The sequence below is a fragment of the Garra rufa genome, chromosome 15, assembly GCF_049309525.1.
Source record: "Garra rufa chromosome 15, GarRuf1.0, whole genome shotgun sequence".
In the NCBI taxonomy this organism is placed as follows: domain Eukaryota; kingdom Metazoa; phylum Chordata; class Actinopteri; order Cypriniformes; family Cyprinidae; genus Garra; species Garra rufa.
In genome coordinates this window covers 32,637,256-32,664,640 of record NC_133375.1, presented here as the reverse complement: position 1 = coordinate 32,664,640, position 27,385 = coordinate 32,637,256, and the positions used below count along the sequence as shown (strand labels likewise).

The 27,385-nt window shown below is 35.5% G+C and overlaps 1 protein-coding gene across 1 annotated transcript in view; it reads left to right on the top strand.

The window, feature by feature from the left end:
- The window catches only part of acbd6 (acyl-CoA binding domain containing 6), a 49,805-nt gene extending 22,774 nt beyond the window's left edge, over positions 1-27,031 (top strand). The window contains exons 7-8 of the mRNA XM_073819441.1: positions 19,152-19,182; positions 26,566-27,031. Of these exons, the coding sequence (XP_073675542.1) occupies positions 19,152-19,182; positions 26,566-26,720 (186 nt within the window). The 3' untranslated portion in view covers positions 26,721-27,031. The remainder of the gene's footprint in view (positions 1-19,151; positions 19,183-26,565) is intronic.
- The last annotated feature ends 354 nt before the right edge of the window (positions 27,032-27,385 follow it).

Below are 27,385 nucleotides of genomic sequence, written 5' to 3'. Positions count from 1 at the left end.
TAGAAAGCAAAAGTAAGTGTCTACTTTTAAAGTTTTAAGTAAGTTTTTGGAGGAAAAAAGGTCCAAATTTGGTTGGAATAATGTTATATTGTCATTCAGTGTAACAATAATTATGTAAAAATTCAAACAACATGCTTATTCTGACTTGTGCATATTAAAATTTATAAAAGAATAAGGGAGCATATTACATTTTAATGTGTTTTAAATGAGTAAAAAAATCTAACTGACAAAAGGCGAAAACCTAGGATAGTGGCAAATTTTACAAATGTAGAATTACAACTAATTAGTATTTGGGGTGAATGTAATTAATCTTTTAATATGTCATAAATTGATTTTTGTTGTAAATATGCCTGACAAGATTGTGACACTGAATGCCATTTTAGTGGATGTCTTTTGTAAAGTTTTTGCTCAGAAAAACAAGAAATGTATTAAATTAAATAGAAATCTGTTTAAAAAGAAAAACGATTTCTGGAAAACAACAATTTAAAGCAGTATTACACTTATTGTTTTAACTTTATTTCGTCTTTGATCCTTATACATTCATATTTTCCAAGTGTCTTTGATTATATAACATCTAAGACTAAATGTAGAATATTGTAAATAAAAATGATTAAAATAGACTATCAGTAAATAATGGGTGAACCTCGAACTGTGAGCGAGGGCAGCGTTTTCACGCATCTGTCCTGTGATCCGATTTCAGCTTAGTGTTAAATAAAGATAAAAGTGGTTTATATTTTTAATTTGTTGATTGCAAAAGAGTGAAGGGAGGGGAAAAATGCTATTATGTCTTCAATGAAAATTGTATTGAAATTAATCAGCTGATGGATGCGGTGGTCGTGGAGAATGTGGTAGTTCGAATATAGTGGTGTTTTGGTGTAATCCTGGATCAAGGGGAACCACAATAGGAGCAAAAAGTCCCCTTGTTCTCTCAGATTAGCTCATATGCCACCTGTCAACAGCCACCTGGACAACATCACAGCCACGACATATATTCAGTTCTCTCTGCATAATTGAACAGAACTGGGACACATGGGAGAGTTTTGGGGGCACTCGTTTTTCACGCTCATAGAATGTAGTTCATGTGTGGTAGAGTCAGATTTGTACTGGTAAAGTCTGTGTTCATGAGTTCATGCATCTGTTGTTTTCAACTACACTGCAGAGTAAGTGGAACACAGGCAACTGTGAAACCCACACTGTGTATATGCTCGTGTATGCATCTTTGAGAGTCTATACGAGTGACATGATGCATCAAACCTTTTGTATTTCAGTTATAATTAATAGAGTTGTCATGACATGCCTTTATTTTGTACAATTTCTGAGGTCTGAAATAAATTTGGTTTTATTGATTGGAATTTATTATTTTTTTTAATAACTTCTAATTGTTAAAGGCCAGCTTGTAATTTAGTTTTTATATTTGAATACATTTTAAAATGTAATTCATTAATGTGATGGCAAAGCTGAATTTTCAGCAGCCATTACTCTAGTCTTCAGTGTCACATGATCCTTCAGAAATCATTCTAATATGCTGATTTGCTGCTTAAAGGAGAAGTTAACTTCCAGAATAAAAAATTATAGATAAATGTACTAACCCCCTTTGTCATGCAAGATGTTCATTTCTTTCTTTCTTCAGTCGTAAAGAAATTATGGTGTGTTTTTTTGGAAAAACTTTCAGGATTTTTCTCCATATAGTGGACTTCTATGGTGCCCAGAGTTTGAACTTCCAAAATGCAGTTTAAATCCGGCTTTAAACGATCCTAAATGCGGTTGTAAACGATCCCAGCCAAGGAAGAAGGGTCTACTTTTTTTTTTTTTTTAATTACAATTGATATACTTTTTAACCTCAAATGCTCGTCTTGCTCTGCCCGAACTGTTTATTCTGGTTCAAGACAGTTAGGGTAAGTCGAAAAACTCCCATCTTATTTTCTCTCTCAACTTCAAAAACCATTTTAAAATCGCCCTACATCGCTGCAGAAGTACCGACCCAGTGTTTGCAAAGTGAGGTTGCAAAGATCATCAAACACCCTTAACAAAAAAAGACAGCGATGTAGGATTTTGAAGTTGAGAGAGAAAATGAGATGGGAGTTTTTCCACATACCCTAACTGTCTTGAACCGGAAAACCAGGCAGAGCAAGACAAGATAAAACCCTTCTTCCTCAGCTGGGATCGTTTACAATACCATAGAAGTCCACTATATGGAGAAAAATCCTGTTTTCCTCAAAAAACAATTTCTTATTGACTGAAGAAGGAAAGTCATGAACATCTTAGATGACAACTTACAATATCTGTAAATTTTTCTTCTGGAAGTGAACTTCTCCTTTAAGAAACATTTATTACTATAATTAATGTTCAGAACAGTTGTTCTTCTTGGCATTTTGTGGAAACTGTGGTATGTTTTAGCATTCCTTGATAAATATAAAGTTCATAAGAACTGCATTTATTTCACTTCTGATAAATTTAATGCATCTTTGCTTAATAAATGTATTAATTTTCTTAACTTTGAATGGCAGTGTATATTCTACACGTTTGAAGCAGTACCTCAAGCTCACAGCTGATTGGTCCATGTTAGTGCAGCTTTAGAGGTGAGATGCAACTTTGACGCTTTCAGCATAAACCGCTTCATGCAACTGATGCTGATAAAGGATCCAGTTTTCTGTGAATACCAAACAGAACACAAACACTGTTTTTTAGAGATTTGATTAAGGTGTTGTCAAGCTCAACCTGTTATTGAAATAATTCACCTTCTAGCTATATCTTTAAGTCTCAAAATGGATGTATGCAAACACACAAAGTTCTTTTTGCATGTTAAACAATGTAAACACAGTTTTAGTGGCATGATTAGAATTTAGAGCATGGCACATAGAGCTTAAAGAGCTTAACACCACAAAGCATGTTTTGAGTCTCAAAGGGTCGAGACTAATGAGCGCTTCTCTCAAACAAAGAAGCATGCTGCAATGCAGCAAGCCATAATATTTTCGGTGAAACTTCTGTAAAAATATAAAACATTATGATTACCATTTTGTATAAATGTATGCGTTTTGTATTGGAAAGCAGCATTGCAGTGATATTCCTCTAATATTCACGTTAAGTACACTGTAAAAAAAAAAAAAAAAAAAGTGATTTTTCAAAGTTGTAAATAAAACCTGTTATAGTACACTACCAGTCAAAAGTTTTTGAACTGTAAGATTTTAATGTTTTAAAGAAGTTCTGCTCACCAAAAGCCTTGCATTTATTTGATCCAAAGTACAGCAAACATTTTTACTATTTAAAAATAACTGTTTTCTATTTGATTATATTTTTATATTTAATTTATTCCTGTGTTTTCAAAGCTGAATTTTTAGCATTATCACTCCAGGCACATGGTCCTTTAGAAATCATTCTAATATTCTGATTTTTCAGGTTTCTTTGATGAATAGAAAGTTCAGAAGAACAGCATTTATCTGAAATAGAAATCTTATGTAACATTATAAATGTCTTTATCATCACTTTATCTCAATTTCAAGCATTCATGCTAAAAAAAAAATGGTATTCATTTCTATAATTTCTTATAAAAATGTTTCTTGAACAGCAAATCAGCATATTAGAATTATTTCTGAAGGATCATGTGACACTGAAGACTAAAATAATGACGCTGAAAATTCAGCTTACATTTTAAATTTATTACATTTTAAAATATATTTAAACTGAAAGCAGTTATTTTAAATGGTAAAAAAAAAAATAGTTCACTATATTACTGATTTAGCTGTATTTTGGATCAAATAAATGCAGGCTTGATGAGCAGAAGAGACTTTAAAAAAACAAAACAAAAATCTTACTGTTCAAAAAATTTTGACTGACAGTGTACATTTTACAAGAAAATGTTTTTTTTTCTTCTTCAAAATTTAATATGTTACTTGCGGTTTCTTTTTAATTGTTCAATTTACTAGCAATTTTTGCATGTATCTAAAAATATTCAGGCCCAAGTACAACACTTCCACAATTAAATTACCTCAAATTGCTTTATGTACAGGCTAAGTTCAAACATTTTGTAGATAAATTCAGCCATTAACATAAAACCTGGTACACTGTTAAAACTGTAAATCAAAAGATACTACATTTGACAAAATAATACTTCAGTTTTTCTACTTCAAATATTCACTTTTAATTGAATGTGTTGCTTGCATTTTCTTTGTAATTGTAAAATTTACCAGCAATTTCTGAGTGAATATTGTTTGTACACCATTTTATTCTCAGCGTAAAAATAGCAAAGTAGTTTACATCGTAAAGTAGCTTGAGCTACTGTTTTGTATTGTTAATTCTCTGTCTTTCTCTCTCATCTTTCTCTTTCCTCTCTCTGCGTGCGTTTTCTTCTGAACACAATACGAGCCGCCAGCGGTGGAGGGTGAATCCCAGAGCCGCTGTGTCTAATTAATCCACTCCCCTTCTTGCACGGCTGCGCTGGCCACACGCTCTCAGTCCATCAGATTGAAATTCATAACTTAATTGAGGTCAGAGCCTGGAGCTGAGAGAACAAAAGGCCCTGGCGAGGACCAGGTAGATCAATAGTGATAAATATCTGCCTGGGCTACTAGTAGTTCATGGTGAGGAATTGTTTGGGACAGAGAAGGGATGCTGTTTATTTACAGGTAATTTAGTGCCGTTGTGGAAGTGGAGAGATAATTTGAGCTTCTGCATTTGTGCCGTAGGTTCCTGATAGCAGTTTGATTGGTTTTACAAAATGTCACCTGTTGCATAATTTTATTTTAAAATGATGCATTAAATTATGTAGTTGGAAGTAGGGCTGGGCCGATAAACGATATCATATCGAATCGCGATAAAATTTATGTTAATAACGATGATAGGCTCTAGACATTTTTTGCTCGATATGGATTAATCTAAGAGCCAATCACACAGCAGAAATATGCGACAACAGCCAATCAGCGTACAGCGTGCGTGTGCACGTCAAAGTACAAAGTTCATTTCCTACCGCACTTTGCGAAGCAAACTTAACACCAGGACGACAAAAAAAAAGAGAGAGGAAGCAGCGACGAAAGTGAAACTAACTTCGAGTTATTATCCAAAGATGTTGAAATTGTCGACAAAAAAGGTAGCACGTATTCCGTTATATAAGTGGTTTGGCTACCTGAAAAGTGACTCTTAGCTCAGCTGAGAGTTTGGCGTGACTTAAAACTGAAACCGAAAGCAAAAAACGCACGCGCATTCAAAAGCAATTTTAATCCCCCCCAATGCACGCAAATTAGGCTACATGACATATCTAGGCTGTTATTAGTATGTAGACTATAATAGGTTGTGTATGTCTATAGCTCTGTATCATGCTTGAAATATCCGTCTCTATTTGCACTTTGAATATTTACAGAGTAGCCTACTTTGATTATGGCTAAATTATCTGCACTTAATACGATTAAGAAAGAACCGTGTCGTAATTTTTTGTTATTTATACTGTAGATTGTTTCAAAATGCAGTGGTTGCCTCTAATTTAAATAGCTCAACCTATAATAGAGAAAATAAACAATTGTGTTAATAATAATAAATAAATAAATAATTGTGTTACAAATTATGTTTTTACAATAATTTTATGTTTACATTTTGTACATTTACTCTCATTTACCATACTCTGTCACAACTTTTATTTTTTTTATTTATTTTAGTAAGTTGTTTTAAATTAAGGCCAAATCTGTAATCTGTTTTTGTTAATAAACTATACTTTAAATGTAATTTAATGAACCCTTTCATTTTTGTGGCTTTAGTCATTGTTGGGATACTATTTTATAGCTGGCAACATCAACAGCTTATATCGAAATATATATCGTTATCGTTCAATATGGGAAAAAAATTATCGAGATTACATTTTTGCCATATCGCCCAGCCCTAGTTGGAAGACGTAGACATTAGGCAGGTTTGAAAAAGGCAGGTTGTTTCTCAAGTTCTTGCTACACGCTTACACACTCTTAATCCCACCAACTGTTTAAAATTCCCTGTTGAGAACATTCTTAAACATTCAGGTCCTTCTGCTGCTGCCACAGGTCCACTATAACAAATGGTTCCATCCTCCACGTCATAACAAATACCCAAGGCAATCTGTCATAAGATTGGCGAGGAGAGGCGTCCAATCGCCAACTGCATGAGAATAGGGCTCAATGGTGAGAGGGTTTAGCCGCTTGAGGTGAAACACCTGAGAGTCACACACCTACAGCTCATTCAGAGGAGTTTTGCTTCTGATCTAAAGCTGGCATTGCTTTACAAATTGTAATCATTCTTGGGTAACATTTGAAACTGAGAGCAGCACTACAGGGCAGTCAGTGATTTTGGTTTCTTTCGTTTTGATTGCTAGTTCGGTGAGTTTTGTGAAGTCCAATTCATTTTAGTGAGAAAAAAAAAGCAATTTGTGCTAGACATTGAGTAAGAATGTTTCCAGAAATCCCTGCTCTGCATTTCGTTTTCTTATTTTAAAGTAAAACATGTTTTTGCCCTTTTATCACTTTTTCAAGTAGATGAAATTGAATTCATCAAATTTATAGTTCCATTTGGACTCCCAGCATTCTCCCTCACAGACTAGTGATTTACAAATGCTTTACGAATCAATTCAAGCTAATTGTTAGCTTTTATGTTTGGCATTTTTTATGCTTTCATCAGTTTTATTTATTCTTGGGAATCAAAACTTATGACATTGGTGTTTCTGGAGCTATTCTTTGCTTTTTGAGCTACAAGAATCCTGTAAGCATTAGCATAATCGTCATTCTTATCACTTCCTTTGTATGTAAATGAGATGGAATATTATTGTTATGGTTTATTATTCAAAAAAGTGGCCACTTTATTTCACATTGAAAGGCATAGTCCACCCAAAAAATTTACAATTCCGTCATTTACTCAACCATGTGTCATTCAGAACCTGTATGTCTTTCTTTCCTCTGTAGAACTTTAAATAAAATATGTGACCCTGGACCACAAAACCAGTCATAAGGGGGAATTATTTGAAATTTATATTTATACATCATCTGAAAGCTAAATAAATAAGCTTTCCATTGTATGGTTTGACAGTATTTGGCCGAGATACAACTATTTAAAATCTGAGGGTGCAAATAAATTAAAGTTGTCTAAATGAAGTTCTTAGCAATGCATATTACTAATCAAAATTTAAGTTTTGATATATTTACGATAGGACATTTACAAAATCTTTACTTAATACCCTAATGATTTTTGTCATAAAAGAAATATCAATCATTTTGACCCATACAATGCATTTTTGGCTATTGCTACAAATATACCTGTGCTACATAAGATTTTGAGGTCCAGGGTCACATATTTTGAAGAATGTTGGTAACTAGACAGTTCTCATTGACCTCTACTGTAAAGACAAAATAAGACTGAAGTCAATAGGAACCAAAAAGGTTTGGTTATCAACATTCATATTTATGTTTCACAGAAGAAACAATGTCATACTGGTTTGGAACGACTTGTGTATAAGTAAATAATGAATCTTCATTTTTGGGTGGAGTATTCCCTTTACATTTTTTTAATGAATGAAAATCCTGACAGTTATTACTCACCCTCATGTTGTTCCAAACCTGTAAGACCTTCTTCTTCAGAACACAAATTAAGATATTTTTGATGAAATCCAAGAGCTTTCGACAACTGACACGGAAGAGAAGAAATTGTTGGATAAAGTTGTTTTATTTATTTTTTTGACCATTTTAATGATGTCCTTACTACCCTTCTGGGTCTTAAATGTGTCAGTTGTGTTGCTGTCTATGCAGGGTGAGAAAGCTCTCAGATTTAATTAAAAATATCTTAATTTAAGTTCCAAAAGAGAACGAAAGTCTTACGGGTTTTATATTTATTCACCCCCTTGTCATCCAAGATGTTCATGTCTTTCTTTCTTCAGTCATAAAGAAATTATGTTTTTAGAGGTAAAGGATTTCTCTTCATATGCTTAACTTCTATGGTGCCCCCAAGTTTGAACTTCCAAAATGCAGTTTCAATGCAGCCTCAAAGGGCTCTAAACAATCTTAGCTGAGGAAGAAGGGTCTTATCTCACAAAATGATTGGTTATTTTTTTTTAAATTGACAACTTATATACTTTTTAACCTCACATGCTAGGGTAGGTCGAAAAACTCCCATCTTATTTTTTTCTCCAACTTCTACATCACTGCAGAAGTACTGACCCAGTGTTCACAAAGTGAATTTGCAAACGCCCATTACCAAAAAAAGGGTAAAACAGTGCTGTAGGGCGATTTTTATGGTTGCAGAAGAAATTTTTGAATTTTTGACCTACCCTAACTGTCATGAACCGGAATACGCAGAGCTAGACAAGAGAAGCATTTGAGGTTTAGGAGTATATAAATTGCAAATTGCCTTTTTTTTTTTTTTTTTTAGAAAATAACCAATCATTTCGCTAGATAAGACCCTTCTTCCTCGACTGGGATTGTTTAGAGCCCTTTGAAGCTGCTTTTAAACTGCATTTTGGAAGTTCAAACTCAGGGGCACCATAGAAGTCCACTGGACAGAAATCCTGAAATGATTTCCTCCAAAAACATAATTTCTTCACGACTGAAGAAAGAAAGACAAACATCTTGGATGACAAGGGGTGAGTAAATTTTTTTTTGTACATTTTTTGTTCTGGAAGTGAACTTCTCCTTTAACGATCAAGTTATGATTATTATTGAATGAAGTAGCATCAACTGGTCCAGGATTACATCTGCATTATAAGTGAATATGTTTTCTGTATTTTAAAGAGCTGATACAGCTCAAAAAGTAGAGCAAGTTTCTTTAAATAAAAGCATCTGAAAAATACACATGTAAATGTGTTTAAAATCAAAAACACTGGCACACTGCTGTAAAGTCCATTTAAAGTACAGAAGACTGCTCTGCAAAACATCCTGCCCTGAAATCACGCAATTCTACGCATATTTTTGCGGCATCTCCTGATTTGCATAATTCCTTTAGCGAATCGTGTGCTAAAATGCAGAAAGACGCTATCAGCGGGTTCAATTCATTCCCGGCGAAGTGTTTCATTCTAGCCGCAGGCAGCTAAACTCCTCTGATGAAAAGCCTCTCCAGAACCATCTGTTTCTCCCTCTTCCTGCCGCCTTGCCACAATACGTACACTCAACAGTTTTCTTCCTGTTTTCAAACCATCCACATAAATTGTGAAGGACATTAAAGCTGTCCACAGCTGTGTGCTGAGAAAGAGAGAGAGAGATTGAGCATATTTCCCAGCAGGGGCAGAACTTGCCCTGTGGTTTATTAGTTTTTCCCCCACAGCGATTTAGCTGCGCCTGCAACATTGATTTTCATATTAGAGCGGTTTATGCATTTATTTATTTTATGTATTTCTTTTTGAACTGCTCTGATGATCCTGGACTTGCCCATGGTAATTCTCCGCCACTCTTGGCTCATGCGAAATTGCTTAATGGATCCTAAGACGTCCCTTGGGGTGGACACTGAGACGCAGACACAGACAAGAGGGGGGCGGGACTGGATTCCACAAATGTGTTTTGTTTTCATTTGCGCTTCTTTTTAAATGCTCTGCGTTTACCCAAGGACTGTCAATGGGAAAAGAGAGTCACTAATTCAAGAAGAACAAAAACAAAGCCTAGACAATGATTTAATGCGGTTGTAGGAAGGCGTGAGTGCTGGTTATGCAGCTGATTAACATACGTATGCTGTTGTGCATTAGAGAGAAGAGAGGTGAACGCTGCTTTGCCTCGAGGATTGACTGTAAAAGAAAAAAAATCAATCAGTCGTGCTGCTACTAATCAATCTCCCTCTGAATATTACAGCCAACTTAAACAGCCCCGTCCTCCATAAGTGTTTCCTTGGAAACAATGTGTCTACGTCTTTCTAAAAATCTCCTTATCTCTCTCAATTTGAGCTTTTTTACTGCAAAGTCACAGATTTAAGTCTGTTAGGCAAGATATCTGCATGCAAATACTGTCATTGTGTTTAGATTTTCAGTTTAGGTGCATATTTATTTGCAGGAGTAAGGATTTAGTTATAGGCGTAAGTAACAAAAGCCTTATTTGTTTTATGCAATGTCAGCAACAGTAGTATGAGAAAAAAAAAGTCCATTACAGTAACTTTATCAATCAGATAATATATTTTATTATCCATACTGTGAGTGATATTGTTCATACTCTATATAGGCCCACACTGCATTAATACAGAATTGATGTGCGGTTACAGGTGTATATCTTTACAGTCACTCCAAAATATCAGATCAGATTCATAACTTTCTGTTTTATAATATAGTATTCCATCCACTAGGGCTGGGTAAAAAAAATATTGATTTCTCAATTTTAATTGATTCTCATTTTTTTACACAACGATATAGATTCTTAAATCCCAAGAATCAACTGGTCTAGCCTGTTTTCAGTTAATGAACGGAACATAGAAGCGCCCCTCCCATCCAATTAATCGCAATAAGCTTTGTCCTGCGTTACTTTTGATATGAAACATTATCAGATTTCAAATTCTGTCTATTTTGTTTCAATATTCAAATAAATATCGTTTTGGCAATGTTTAATGTGGAGGGACAGATCACTGTAGCACCTCAGTTCAGGAGAAGCAGTTTCAGCAGGAAATACACTTGGATAAACATTCAAAGGTATGTTAAAAGTCCGGAATTGCTCATAACTCCTAAAATGTCAGTTGCTGGCTCAATTTTGTCATTGGAAACCTTGGCTCAGGTCGGACATGCCTCAGATTCAGTTGTGAGTCTGATGAAATTTTCGGGGTATTTTGGATTTTTTGCGAACTAGTCCTAGGTTTTTCACCCGATCGGAACCAAACCAGTGCAGAAAGATTCTCTAGCGAATATCAATAATTCTCAAAGAAAGTCACCAAAATGTACGACGGGGCAGGGCCACTTTTTGTAAAATGCCTATAACTCTTGAACAAAAAGAGAAACCTTTATTAAACTCAGAACACTTATGCCAGAGCTTAATCTGAGGTTGCAGGGCAAAAATCACTATAAGAGTGAAAAAACATAATGGCTATACCTACCAAAAAATTTGTCCTATCAACATGAAAAATACTGTGCATGGTCGTGGTCCAAAGTGCCACAAGTGTTTATAAGGATATTTGCATATCCCAAAAAAACATTGGCCAATGAAGTTTGAGCACCTCTTAGACATGACAAATGGAGGCCGTTTGGAACAAAACTTTTTGACTCACAGCCCCGGAGGTCTGTGAAAAATTTTAAAGAAATCGGCCACTAGGGACGATATCACATTTTTCAAGGGCATAAACAATTGTGCATTGCGTGGCTTTCCGGACATACACGCGATATTCATGGCATATGACACAACTCCTCATTCCAGACAACTTTGTCAATCAAATCATTTGTTAAATGATTCAGAAGATGTCAAAAAAACAAAAAAAAAACAAAAAAAAACACTACTTTTGCAAACTAGTCCTAGGTTTTGGAAAATAACACTGCAGTACAATTCTCTGAACTCTCTAGGTCAATAATTAATAAAACACAAATTTAGAAATTTACCCTTTGGGAATCAAAATAAAAGGATTGTTTAGAAAAGGGGCCTGTCCGAATTTACCCAAAATCCTATAAAGCGTAAAGGAAAACTCAAAACTTCACGAAACCTGGTAAACACATGCGACAAGTGATTCTAAACAAATATGCTAGTTTTAAGGAGATCGGACCACAGCTGGCACTATAAAATTCAAACGTTACAAAACATAATATTTCTATGGTAAATTACCTGTGTTTGCAAAAAAAAAAAAAACACTTGCTACATAATGTATTTTTTAATGTATTCTCAATAGATAAGCTTTCTATTGATGTATGGTTTGTTAGGATAGGACAATATTTGGCTGAGATACATCTATTTGAAATCAGAAATCTGAGGATGCAAAAAAATCAAAAAGACTGAGAAAATCACCTTTAAAGTTGTCCAAATTAGGTTCTTAACAATGCATATTACAAATCAAAAATTACATTTTGATATGTTTACAGTAGGAATTTTACAAAAAATCTTCATGGAACATGAACTTCACTTAATTTCTTAATGATTTTTGGCATAAAAGAAAAATCAAAAATTTTGACCCATACTATGTATTTTTGGCTATTGCTACAAATATACCCCAGCGACTTAAGACTGGTTTTGTGGTCCAGGGTCACATATGTGCTTAAATGCCTTAAAGCGCTTGAACCCCCATAATCACTGCTTGCAGCTATATTTATAATTTTTACTGTTCTTCAGTAAAAATAAATTTGAATAAATAAATAAATTTGTCAAGTTTTTATGACAGCCACCATTTAAATGTTTACATTTCAAAAAAATAACTGGAGTAGAATTGTAATTATGCAATTCTAATAACTTTATTATTATTATAAAAAACTATATTAAGTGTAATTTAAGTGTTTGTATACAACTCTGTACATTTTAACCTTCAATATTATGCATTATGTAGTACCAAATGTGACCCTGGACCACAAAAACAGTCATAAGCATTTTATACATTAAACAGGTTTATGAATAAACAAGCTTTCCATCAATGTATGGTTTGTTAGGATATGACAATATTTGGCCAAGATACAACTATTTGAAAATCTGGAATCTGAGGGTGCAAAAAAATAAAAATACAGAGAAAATCGCCTTTAAAGTTGTCCAAATGCAGTTCTTAGCAATGCATATTACTAATATAAATTTAAGTTTTGATATATTTATGGTACGAAAATGTACAAAAAAAATCTTTATTTAATATCCTAATGATTTTTGGCTATTGCTACAAATATATACCTGTGTTACTTAAGTTTTGTGGTCCAGGGCCAGGGTATATTCTACAGTATTCGTTGACAGATTGTTTTTCCTTGAGAAAATTTGCCATATACTGTACCTGATGTATTTCCAAAATAATCTTTATCGAATCAAAAGCTTGTGAATCAAAATCAAATTGAATCGTGAAATTGGTGTCAAAGCCCAGCCCTGCTATCCACCATCTGCATTATGTTTATAATTGTTTGTGGTGTGATGGATGCCCTCTGTCGAACGTCTTCAGTGAAGATGCCTGAGTGTTTTGAGATGGCACTGTGAGGGGGGGAAAAAACCTGACCTGATCTTTACAGAGGGTTTGTCAAGGACATTTTGGGATTGAGTGATATGCACTGACAGCCTAACCCTCACACACACAGACTGGCTGGCAAGGTTAACACACTGCACACAGAGGTGAAATAGATTCAATTAGGAGCGGTCCAACCGCCTGATCCTTTTAACACAGCTCTCCCAACGAGAAAAGTACCCTTGTGTGCAAACCCATATGGGTCATTCCTACTATGCAGTATTTTTGTCTTTTTCATATACGTCTCAATATATTGGTTAAAATAATGAGATTTTAGTTCAGTTTTCTTTAATCACAAAAATTGTGAAATATTATTACAATTACAATTTTTAAATGTAATTTATTCCTGTGATGGCAAAGCTGGATTTCCAGCATCATTACTCCAGTCTTCAGTGTCACATGATCCTTCAGAAATGATTCTAATATGCTGAAGTTCAAGAAATATATCTTCAGTTTAATATATGCAAAAGACCAAGAACTTCTTTACTGTGAAGAAGAAGGAACCCAGATATTCATAAATCTTGTATTCTATCTGTGTAAGACCATAGGTGTTATGATCATGCATACGGCTGCATTTTCTGTATGCTCTGATTAATGGCACCTGCTCATCATAAGCGTATCTGCATATGAATGTTGTGTGGTTATATCGATTCACTCCTCTGTCTATCCCTCTTTCTTCCTCCTGCCTACTGCCAGGGTCATTAAAAAACCCAGCGCTTCCTGCATACAGTCATCATAAATCATAATTGCATGTGCAGATTTCCCCATTTGCTGTCCAGGACAGCAGAAGGAAAGAAAGCAAGCAAGCAAGAGGGAGATAAAGAGAGAAAGGGTGTTCCTGTGAGAGATTTAGTCCTACGAGATAAAGCTGTGACGGTGGCTCCCAGCACACCTACCATATGCCGCAGGGAGCCGGGTTGTGCTGGTATGAAAACATGAAAGCTTTTAGTGACCTGGTGGGCAGCGTATGTATGCCAGCTCCCGTTGAAGCCTACACAGATGGTATGACTGCAAAGTCTCTATCACAGATGCCACAGAGACATAGTCCAATCCGTTTTACTGTTACAGTTCACCTCATCTTCACCATTTCTCCTCCTTTTTCTCTTTTTTCCCCACTTAAGCTTTATTCTACTAATCGCTTATTTACATTTTAGATTTTTTTTTACGCTTTCATGCGTCTTTCCTCTTTGTGTTGTCATCAGAGGGCTGTTTTGAGGGATTCCTCTTTTATTCTGATTGGACGACGCTCCCTGAATGGATGGAAATATTTAGTATAACAGTGATGAGAAAGAGAAGTGTTCTTGTACACTTTTAAGTGTGCATTGATGCCTATGATGGCTTGTTAGTGTGACTAGTAGTCTCTTATGCTCAGCCAGGCTGCAAATTAGTAAAAGTGTAGTATAGTGAAATATTATTACAATTTAAACTCTTTTCCATTCAAATAGATTTTAAAATGTAATTTATTCCTGCAATGGTAAAGCTGAATTTTCAGCATCATTACTCCAGCCAATTTTACTAGTCCTTAAACTTTTCAATGGTAGTGCATTTTGTACAGAAGTACAGTTGAGGTCAAACGTTTACATCCCCCTTTCAGAATCATTATAAATGTTAATTATTTTACCAAAATAAGAGAATGCATGTTATTGTTTATTTAGTACTGATCTGAATAAGATATTTCTCATAAAATTTGTTTACATATAGTCCACAAGAGAAAATTCTAGTTGAATTTATAAAAATGACTCAGTATTAAGAATCAACGGGATGTAAACTTTTGAACCGTGTTGTTACTTGAATGATCCACAGCTGTGTTTTTTTTATTTAGTGATAGTTGTTCATGAGTCTCGTGTTTGTCCTGAACAGTTAAACTTCCTGCTGTTCTTTCAGGTCCCACAAAATCTTTGGTTTTCCAGCATTTTTGTGCATTTGAACCTTTTCCAACAATGACTGTATGATTTTGAGATCCATCTTTTTACACTGAGAACAACTGAGGGACTCATATACAACTATTACAGAAGGTTCAAAGGTCACTGATGCCCCAGAATGAAAAACTATGCACTAAGAGCAGGGAGTGAAAACTTTTGAATGTTTTTTTTTTTCCATTTAGTACTGCCCTTCAGAGACTACAGAAGACAGTTGCATGTTTCCCAGTAGACAAAAAGTAAATTTACCCTGATTTTCAAATTCACCCATCCCCCAGTTGTTCTCAGTGTGAAAAGATGGATCTCAAAATCATACAGTCATTTATTGGAAAGGGTTCAAATGCACAAAAATACTGGAAAAACCAAAGAATTTGTGGGACCTGAAAGATCTTCCTGAACAACAACTTAAACTTTTTCATGAACAACTATCACTTAACAAAAAACACAGCTGTGGATCATTCAGGTAACAACACAGTATTAAGAATCAAGTGTATGTAAACTTTTGAACAGGGTAAACTTTTATAAATTCAACTATTATTTATTCTTGTGGACTATATGTAAACATCTTTTATGTAAAATATCTTATTCAGGTTGCAACATGCATCTTTTTTTGTTAAAATAATTTACATTTTTATTTTTAATTATTCTGAAAGGGGGATGTAAACTTTTAACCTCAACTGTACACTGAATTGAACTTTCTGGTATTGTCAGCAAAAAACTAGAATAGAAAAATTTACAGTTTGAACCAAAGGTTCTCATCATGGAATTTATTAGACAATAATATAGGTCTCTATCATCCACATAGGGATGTGAATTGGTTTTCGTACACACACACACACACACACACACACAGGGGATATTTGTGTTTTCTGCAACGCAAGGAAACCTAGAGGTGTAGTAGTTTCTATGTAGTTTCCTGATTAGGATGGAGTTCGCTTGGGAAAAATGCTAGCTGGCTTCTTACTTGACTTTTCCGCTTCTCCCTTGAAAACCAAATGGAGGACAATCCAATTTATGCCTGATTCCATCAGACTGCTCTAGAGACATTAGTCTCTGACCCCCTAACGCACACACATACAAATACATATAAGCATGCACTCACATACATGAACACACAAACTCATACACACAGAGCTGCAAATACAACTTTAAATGCTCCATTTGAATTGTTTTTGTAATTTGCAACATTGGAAATTATATATTTTTTCTATTATTGTATTGATAGTAAAGGAGTTGCATCCAATAAGTGTTCAGCATATTTATAAATTTCCTATTGTACTATTGTAATCTCTGGGTTGAACAGTTTACTTGAAATATTGCACTAGATGATTTCGCCGTTCTATATCCATTTCCCATGAATCATAGCAGTTTATGTGTTAGCCAACCTGTTTGTCTGCTGTCTCTGTCCACACTGCCTCTTGTGTCCATGGACTAGCTGTGAACCAGAGCTCTGGGCCAATGCGGATGTTGCCTGCCCTGCACACGAGATTAGTGAAAGAAGATTATGTTTCGAAAAGCCCTCACTGTTTAATTATGGCTATATGTATTTATGTGCATCTCCATATCCTGTATCGACCATTCTCATAAACATCTGCCATTCTTTATTCTATCGAGAGGGAGAAAGAATTTTGCTCATTTTCCCCTGATATTTTAACAGTGCATGTGTCTTAAAAATAAATAATTTTATTGATTAATTTCTGTATTTAGAAATATATTTATACTATGATTTTAAGTTGCAATGTTTCCCTTACAAATTTGTGTGCTGTCAAAATAACATAGTTAATATTGTTGCAACTGTAAAACCACAGTTTTATCACAGTTGCAAAAATGAATGGTGTTTTGGTAAAAAAAAAAAACTATGGTCACCGTGGTCAACAATAAGTAAATAAATTGAGGTTCTTTAAACATACACTACCAGTCAAAAGTTTTTGAATGATAAGATTTCTAATGTTTTTTTTTTTTTTTTAAAGAAGTCTCTTCTGCTCAACAAGCCTGCATTTATTTGATCCAAAGTACAGCAAAAACAGTATTTGAAATATTTTTACTATTTAAAATAACTTTTCTATTTAAATATATTTTAAAACATAATTTACTACTGTGATTCAAAACTGAATTTTTAGCATTATTTAGAATTTCATCTTCGTTACATCATGAGAAAATGTTAAAATTGAAATATAAAATGTGTTTTATAAACCGTAAAAATTCGAACAAAAACAAAAAAGCCATGTGTGTTTTGGTTCGCATTTTATAATGTTAACCGATATTCCTGTACTCCGTATCCTGTCCAGAGGGAAGTAACTGTATCAGAGAAGGTGAGGAGAGAGACTGCATCAGTATTCTGTTCGTCTAGTGGGATTTTAACCAGCTAATCCAATCAGAGAGCCCCTGAAGTCGCTCTCTCGCCTCTCCGTAAACAATAGCATTTGACTGTAGGATCGTTTGAGAGCCCTGGCCCTGGTGCGATGAAGATTTGTGTATTAGGAACAATGGGATCAGACTTTAGCAGCACCTGACTGAAAAAACCATCCACCTTGTTTACATATAGTTCAAAAGAGAAAAAAAAATAGAATTTATAAAAATGACCCTGTTCAAAAGTTTACATACCTTTGATTCCTCATACTGTGTTGTTACCTCAATAGTGATAGTTGTTCTTGAGTGCCTTGTCTGTCCTGATCAATTAAATTACCCACGGTTCTTCAGAAAGATCCTCACAAATTCTTTGGTTTTTCAGCATTTTTTGTGTATTTGAACCCTTTTCAAGAATGACTGAATGATTTTAAGATCCATTTTTCACACTGAGGACAACTGACGGACCCATATGCAACTATTACACAAGGTTCAAACATTCACTGATGCTTCAAGATGACCCAATGCATTTTCAGGGGGTGAAAACTTTTGAACTTTTTTCTTATTGCCTAGATACGTACATGTTCCCCAGAAGACGAAATAAGTCAAATTTACCGTGATCTTCAAATTCGAAAGTTTTCACCCCCTAGCTCCTAATGCATCGTGTTTCCTTCTGAAGCATCAGTGAGCATTTGAACCTTCTGTAATAGTTGCATATGAGTTCCTCAGTTGTCCTCAGTGTGAAAAGATGGATCTCAAAATCATAAAGTCACTGTTGGACAGGGTTAAATAAACAAAAATGTGCTCTATTGTAAGCTTTTCAACATAGTATCAAAGTCTACTGTCAGATGCCTATTTAATTACTACACATGACCTGTATAGTAAATACTCTGTACGGGCTAATGATATCGTCTACGGAAGATAATGCAGGCCGATGTTGTGTCAGAGGGGCAAACGTGTGAGTGCGTCACGTCATAAAAACTCTCTCTGTACTTCTCATTGGGTTCTGATGATCTCCACCAACCGCCCAGCCAAAACAATAATGCCGTTCGTCATCATTATTAGGGTGAGAAGGCACATTGAAGTGGCAATTAAAATATAATTTAGCCCAGCGACACGTGTCATCCGCAGAACTTCCCGACCCCTTGAGTGTTGCATTCCACTGGATTTATATCCACATACACGCAGGATCCTTAATCCTTGCCCTAAATATGGCTTTCTCTGCATCGCACCTCTGATACCACAAGCTGTGGCAATTTGTCACAAGCACACCAGGCAGATTTGGCTTATTGTATAAGCATCTATTGTTGTGTGATGCCCTCGCTCTCCACGGCTAATGCATCGGACACGGTCCCAGCAGGGGACGATGAATAGATCATGCTAGACCTTTATACACATGGCCTCATAGCCTCGTTGAGCACGCGGGTCAAAGGGTTGTTCATTTTAAACTGGTTTATATATCCATCTAAACAAAGTCCTCAAGTTCCTCTGATCCTGGTTTCTTGTTCAAAAGTCCGTTTTGGAGGTTAAAGTATCTGATTGTTTATCTGACAGGAAATCAATGTTTAATCTGTTCTCTTAATCCTTTCAAAGTCGAAATCACCTGTTTTAGGCTGTATCATGTGGCGGTAGTTGAACTCAACAGGCAGGGCTTGCACTTAAACATGTTTGTTTGTTTGTTTTATGGCTCTTTTTGAAATCAAAATCATTATGGATAAAGATTAGAAAGTGTCTGAAGAGTTTCACAATAGTTGATTAGTTGCAATGGTCGATATCTTTAATAACTCAAAACTTCTTGCTTTTCTCTCACAGGATGATGAAGGACAGACCGCGCTGCACTATGGTAAGAACAGAACTATGCTCTGGAAATCATAATTCTTTATTCTGTTCATTTGTTTAAAATAGAAATCTTTTGTAACAGTCTAAATGTCTTTACCATCAATTTTGATCAATTTAAAGGATTGGTTTACTTCCAGAATTAAAATTTCCTAGTAATTTACTCACCCCTATCATCCAATATGTTCATGTCTTTCTTTCTTCAGTTGAAAAAAAGGTTTTTGAGGAAAACATTCCTCCACAATGGGCTGAAAGTCCAAATTGCAGTTGCAATGCAGCTTCAAGGGCTCTACACCATCCCTACCGAGGAATAAGTGTCTTATTTAGCGAAGTGATTGGTCATTTTTTAACCACAAATGCTCGTCTTGCTGTAGCTCAACCTGACGCATTATGTAATTCCGTGCATGTTGTGTAGGGGGAAGTACCGAACCTGTGTTTACAAAGCGAACATGTAAAAAAAAAGTTGAACGCCCTTCACCAGGGTTCATACAGGTGTATTTAAGACCTTGATAACAGTTGAAATAGCAATATTCCTGAAGAGGTACTTAAAAAGTGCTTGAATTATTGAAAGTGTATCTATGAAATAAGTGTTTAATTTTGTCAATAAGCACACATCTTTTCATGGAAAATTCACACAATTCAAAATCATACCCTTTTCGCTTATTTCAGTTAATGTCAGAAAACAATCGAGTTAAGGAAGTGTCGTGTAAACATGGCTGAAGATGTGAAAATAGGAACAGATAAAACAAAGCAATCGAGTCATTTACGCTGAAACTGCTCTGATTGATTCAAACTTGTGACTTTGAGCATTCATTTCAACAATTCACTAGCAAAAACCATATCAAATTAAAAAGCCATTCATTTTCGTATTTCAACATTGCTTGTAACAATTTTAAAAAGCATGCAGTGATGGGTTAAATGGAGATTTTCAAAGCTCTGAATCAGTTAAACCATCGTGTTGCAAAATGATTCACTGTTTCGAAGCGTTCCAATCGGATCATGTATCGCAAATCATTTGTTTTAGATCGGGACTTCAGATCAGGTATCGCAAATCATTTGATTTAGATCGGAACGGGTTGATGAATCATTTTGTGAACTGCATGATTCAAATCAAATGATTCACAATACGTGATTTGTAGTCTCGATCTAAATCAAATGATTGACCAAATGAGTCCTGATCTAAAATGATGGATTGCGAATCATTTGATTTAGAATGGAAATTCGGGGCTGGTTTGCAAATCATTTGATTTAGAATAGAACTTCGGAGCGGGTTCACAAATCATTTGTGTTCTGCTGAAGAAACAAAGTCACCTACATCTTGGATGCCCTGGGGGTAAGCAGATAAACATCATTTTCATTTTTGGGTGAACTATCCCTTTCACAATTAAGGCAGTACAGTTATAAAAACAAAACAATGAAAAAAGAACAAAATTATACACAAAGAAAATTAATTGTGATTTTACTATAGTAAAAGTGTGGTGTACTTTGTAATACTTTTAGTAGTAATACTTAGCATGTGTTTTACTTTATTTTTGCCATTTTTTAATAGCATATTTTTTTTAGGGGTGGGCATAGATTCATTTTTTTAATCTAGATTAAATCTTGGAATTAATCTAGATTAAAATGGCTAATTTGAATTCTGCTGAAGGCATTTTCAGAATATGTGTGCTACTTAAATAATGACTAAAAGTAAGTCTTTGAGAACGGGTTTCTCAAGTCAGGTGGCACATTAGACCAGGCGCTCATCTCCTGTTTCCAAAATGCATCACAAACTGCTTGACAATTGCATTTACAACATAATTAACTATACAAACTTGTGTAACCAAGTACTTCTGCGCAAAAGGCTGCACGACGTGTGCGTTGCCGTTAAATACACAGACGCGCACGGGCATGGATTTCTGCGTGCATAGTCTTCGATTAAACTGCGTTGCTTTTAGAAGCGTCAATTCAGTTGTTGCATATAGTTTAATGTCTTTATTTCGGGATTATCAAAGTAAATTATAACTCAAACTTGAGATTTTACTGGGGCACAGCAGATTTTCACTGGGGCATGTGCCCCAGTAAAAAGGGTCTAGCAACGCACGAACCTGCCCTGAAGCGGCTTCATAACTGCATCATGTTTGCACGTCTCATTTGATGTGGTAATTTCACAGAAGTTGAAGACTCTTTCTCGCCTCCTACAGTGCAATTCGACTAGGTATACGTCATCTGCGCTAAAATATCAAGGTGAAAGTCATCATATCTTGCGTAGTTTAGACCCAGCTCCCAACCCAACTTTGAGAATAGATTAACGGCGATATTTTTTTTATCGCCCGATAAGAGTCTCACGTTAACGCCGATAACGGCCCACCACTCATTTTTTTCTATTTCTCTTTTTTTTATTTGAAATAAAAGACTTAAGTGATATCTCTGATCGAAGTCCTTGAAAATCATAAAGGTAGTGCTTGAAAAGTCCTTGAAAGTCCTGGAATTTCATTTTACAGTATCTGTATGATCCCTGCTTAAAAAAAAAGAGGTAAAACAACGATGTTGGGCGATTTTGAAGATGGAGGAGAAAATTAGATTTTCATTCATGTTTTTCACCCTACCCTACATTTTTTAAATGAAGTGCACAGACAAAGAACATAGAATCATTTTGCAAGATGAGACCCTTATTCTTTGGCTGGGATTGTGTAGAGGCCTTAAAGCTGCATTGAAACTGCAATTTGGACCTTCAACTCGTTGGTTCCCCGTTGAAGTCCACTATATGAAGAAAAATGCTGTAATGTTTTCCTCAAAAACCTCCATTTCTTTTCGAGTGAAGAAAGAAAGACATGAACATCTTGGATGACATGGGGGTGAATAAATTATCAGGATTTTTTGGAAGTGAACTAATCCTTTAAGTGTCCTTGCTAAATAAAAGTGTTAATTTCTTTAAAAAAAAGCTATCTACCTCACCTCACAGGTTACAGGAGGAAGGTTTGTGTATGTGTATGTGTGTGAGTGAGTACATTTGTCCACAGCCACACGTGTGGTAAATAGGACCTGTAATAATCACCAGTTGTCCCTGAGGAAATCAACAGTGTTCCTCTGTCATGTGACACTACACATGGGTGGCCTCCAGGCCCTTGTTCTCTATGTGTGTGTGTGTGTGTGTGTGTGTGTGTGTGTTTGCCATCTGTCCTCAGGTTGGTCGCGTGGCAGGGTGGACGTCTGAAGACGAGCACCCCTTGGGGAGGGGAAGCAGAAAAATGATTGGGGGATGGGATATAAAAAAGTGACTAATAAACATAAGCGATGAACTCAGAGAGACGAATAGCACAGAATGAAAATTCATTTCCACCTCTCCCTGTGTGGGGCCACGCGCCTGACACATGATTAATTGAGGGGTTTACTGCACGCTGTAAATTGTTCTTCTTCTCTACGACTCCCCAGAGGCGCGAGGGGCTTTACGGCCCAAGGACCCGCACGCGTGCTGAAAATAAAATACAGTAACAAAAAAAAAAAAAAAAAAAAATGGACTTGAGAGAAAAAAATAAACCAAGGATGTTTTCCTTTTCTGCTTTCTACTTAGTGACAGTTAACCCAAAAATGAAAAATATGTCATCATTTACTCACCTTCAGGTTGTCTTACGACCTGTATGACCCATCCAAAATATATAGAGATATTCTATACAGTGAAAGTAAATGTGGACTAAGTACTAGCTTGGTCACCATTCAGTTTCATTATATTTGACCCTGGACCACAAAACCAGTCTTAAGTACCATGGGTATATTTGTAGCAATAGCCAAAAATGACCCATTGTAAGGGTCAAACTTATATTTTTTTCTTTTATGCCAAAAATCATTAGGGTATTAAGTAAAGATCATGTTCCATGAAGATATTTTGTAAATTTCCTACCGAAAATATATCAAAACTTAATTTTTGATTAGTAATATGCATTGCTAAGAACTTCATTTGGACAACTTTAAATGCGATTTTCTCAATATTTCGATTTTTTTGCACCCTCAGATTCCAGATTTTCAAATAGTTGTATCTCAGCCAGATATTGTCCTAACAAACCATACATCAATTGAAAGCTTATTTATTCAGCTTTCAGACGTAGCATAAATCTCAATTTAAAAAAATTGACCCTTATGCCTGGTTTTGTGGTCCTGGGTCACATATAGAAAGGAGTAGCTTGGATATTCTGCATCTACATTCGTTACACACAAGACACACAAAAAACGTGAAGGTGAGTAAATGATGACTGGTTGATTGATTTTCATTTCTGAGGGAAATGGTCCTTTCTGAAGTCTTGTGCTTACATTTCCTTTTCTTGGTAGTAATCATTATTAGTACATTTACATTTAATTATTTAGCAAATGCTTTTATCCAAAGCTTAGATACAGAGAAAAGCACAAGCAATTTATCATACCTACTTTATATAACTATATTAACTGTACCACATTATTGAATTTTAAAAATAGTTTTATTTTATTTAAAAATGTATGTAAATTAATTTTAAAAATATAACAAAAAAAAAAGATTTTTACCTACCATAGAATACAATTCTATAGAAAAAAAATTACATAGACCTACCATTCAAAAAATTTTTTTTTTTAAACAAATACTTTTATTCCACAAGGATGCATTGAATTGAGCACAAGTGTCTGTGAAGAATTTTTACATTATTGGAATAGATTTAAAATAAATGCATTTGCATTCTACTCAAAGAATCCTGAAAAAATATATAGTGCTTTCCACAAAAATATTAAGCAGCATGTGCTTAACAGTAATAAGAAATGTTACTTGACCAGCAAATCTGCATATTAGAATGGTTTCTGATTATGTGACACTGAAGACTGGAGTAATGATGCTGAAAATTCAGCTTTGCATCACAGTAATGCATTACATTTTAAAATATATTAAGATTAAATTAAGTTAGATTGTTATAATGTTACGATATTATTGTTATGAAGCGCAGCATTGCTGAGCATAAGAAACTTCTTTTGGGACTCGATCCATGTATAGAGACTAGATATCAGAGAGACTTGGCCCTCTTAAAGGAATAGTTCACCAAAAAATTTAAATTCGTTCATCTTCGGAATACAAATTAAAAGTTTTTTGATTAAATCCCAGAGCTTTCTGACCCTTCATAGACAGCAATGCAACTGAAATGTTCCCAGACCCAAAAACGTAGTAAAAACATCAGTAAAACAGTCCATGTGATATCAGCGGTTCAACCATAATGTTATGAAACTACGAGAATATTTTTTGTGCGCAAAGAAAACAAAAACAACTTTATTTAGCAATTCAGTGTTGCTGTCTACCCAGGGTCGGAAATCTATTTGAATTTTAAATAAATAAAAAAAATCTTAATTTGTGTTCTTAAGATGAACGAAGAACTCGGGTTTGAAATGAAATTAGTTATTAACGACAGAATTTTCATTTTTGGGTGAACTATCTTATTAAGGTGGGTATCCACTTAGCAACAACCTACTGTACAGTAGCAACCACATGACAACATGCTTAGAACAGCTCTTGTACTTGCCTACTCTTTCTCCCTTTCCTTCTTGCTTATTCTTTCTCTTTTCGTCCTGGTCAGGGATCTGAGGTTAAAAGCCACTCTTGTCACTCAGGGTTTTCCTGCTGACGACAGCCACTCACCTAAGAGAGAAAAAACAAGGAGAGTATTTCTTTTTAAAAGAAGGCAGTAGTTGACAGAGACGTGAAAAAGCACTCAAGCTTAGAGGAATGTCCCTGCATCAGCGTAGCAGGCAACACTAACAGGGTTACAGGAGTGCCGCCCCACCCGGCCCTACAGCCTCCTAATGGGGCGCAAACTGCCAATAGGGCACAAATGCAAACGTGCTGCTCAGCTACAGGTGCAGCTTCAGTCTTCATACGTACTGTACAATTAGTTTAAGTGTACAAGAGAGAAAACAGGAGTGTATTAAAGAGACAGTTCACCCAAAAATGAACATTACCCCATGATTTACTCACCCTCATGCCATCCTAGGTGTATATGACTTTCTTCTTTTAGACGAATACAATTGGAGTTATATTAAAAAATGCCTTTGCTTTTTCAAACTTTATAATGGCGGTGAATGGGTGTTGAGACTTTAAAGTGAAATAAAGTGCATCCATCTATCATACAAAGTACTCCACATGGCTCCAGGGGTTAATAAAGGCCTTCTGAAGCAAACTGATGCATTTGTGTAGGAAAAATATTATATTTAATACACAGAGGAGAGAGCAAAACAAAACAGTCAGAATTAGAAGTACAAAATGAGGATTTAAAAAAGACAAATGTCAGAGATTTCGATGTATACCAAAAGGAAACTGGTTTTCCTTTGCTGTAAACAAAACTTGGTTCTCGCTAGTTAGCGGAAGCTAGAGCTTACAATTTATAAAATTTTAAATATAGATGTTTTTCTTACACAAATGCATCGATTTGCCTCAGAGCGCCTGTATTAACCATAGACTGTATAAAATATGGACGTAGTATCCGTGACGTCACCCGTAGGATTTTGAAGCGCTATTTTGAAGCCTATAGTGGGCGGGAGTCGGCCGTCGGCATCTTGGAATCGCGACACCGCGCATCACTCCCGGATAATCAAAAATGGGCAAAAAGGCGGGACGCGGGTGGAGCTGGTTGCTGAAACCACGCCCGCCTAGCGCGGCAGTGGTGAGAGCAGCGGCAATCCCCCTGTCACTCAAGTGACCACGCCCTTAATTATGCAGAACTTTAAGGCTTAATATAACTTATATGGATGAGTTATAAAAAAATTCACCCCCCTCACAGTTGACATGTAGGGCAAAACTAGCTATATAGACCAAAACCATTTTTTGAACCAGGCTGTAAACATACTTTTTTCTGCTGTAAAGTTGGGCATTTTAACATGGGGAGTCAATGGGACTGACTCCCTTCTGCAGCCAGTCTCTAGCGGCCAGTCAATGAATTGCAGTTTAAGTCACTTCCATGTTGGTTTCAATAGAGAGAGCGGGAGGTTGCCCCTTGGTATTAACCCTCCAGAGCTGTGTGGAGTACTTTTTATGATGGACGAATGCACTTTATTAGACTTCAAAATCTCAACAGCCATTCACTCCCATTATAAATTTCGAAATAGCCATATAATAATAATAATAATAATAATAATAATATAACTCTGATTGTATTCGTCTGAAATAAGAAAGTCATATACACCTAGGAAGTCTTGAGGGTGAGTAAACCATTGGGCAATTTTCATTTTTTGTTGAACAATCCCTTTAATTTTTTAGAATAAAGGAATATAATTTTACAAAAAAAGTCAAATAAAGTCACATTTGCTCTTAACGTGATGTTCTAGCAGTGTGTCTGACTCCCTTGCTCAAAATACAAATATAACTTCTTTATATACTTCTTTCTTGTGTTCTCTCTCTTTCTAGCCTCAGCTTGTGAGTTTGCAGAAATCGTTGAGCTGCTCCTGAAGGCTGGAGCTGACCCGTCAATCAAAGATCAAGAGGGCTCTCTTCCAGAAGAGGTGACAGAGTCTAGCGCCATCTCCTCTCTCCTGCGCCAGTACACTGCTCCTAAAGGCTAAATCTCACTCTCTGAAATCTCACTCCACAAAATCAAACCCAACCCACATAATCTCCATCCAGCTAAAAGTTCATACAAACTGTGCTCTGCATCCAAATGGTACATGCCTGCTGTCAAACTGACACTAGTTCCAGATCTAAACTCAATCAGTTCAGCATTCTAGAACTATTGTCATTGATTCCTTTTGGCTGTGAAGCACAGTTATACTTTCAAACGGTTAAGTTCAGACAACCTGTCCTTCCCACGTCCTAGAATGGTACATTCCAATGAATGTGTTGCTGTTGTTACTATTAAAAACATGGAATCTTACAATGGTGTCTCCTTTTTACTTGATTTTTAGAGGTATTCTGCCATTATGTGGTGTTCTTTAATTATAGCATGATCTTATGTGACCCTGGACCACAAAACCAGTCTTAAGTAGCATGGGTATATTTGTAGCAATAGACCAAAATACATTGTATGGGTCAAATTTATCAATTTTTATTTTATGCCAAAAATCATTAGGATATTAAGTAAAGATCATGTTCCATGAAGATTTTTGTAAATTTCCTAGCGTAAATATATCAAAACTTAATTTTTAATTAGTGATAGACATTGCTAAGAACTTCATTTGGACAACTTTCAAGGCGATTTTCTCAACATTTAGATTTTTTTGCACCCTCAGAT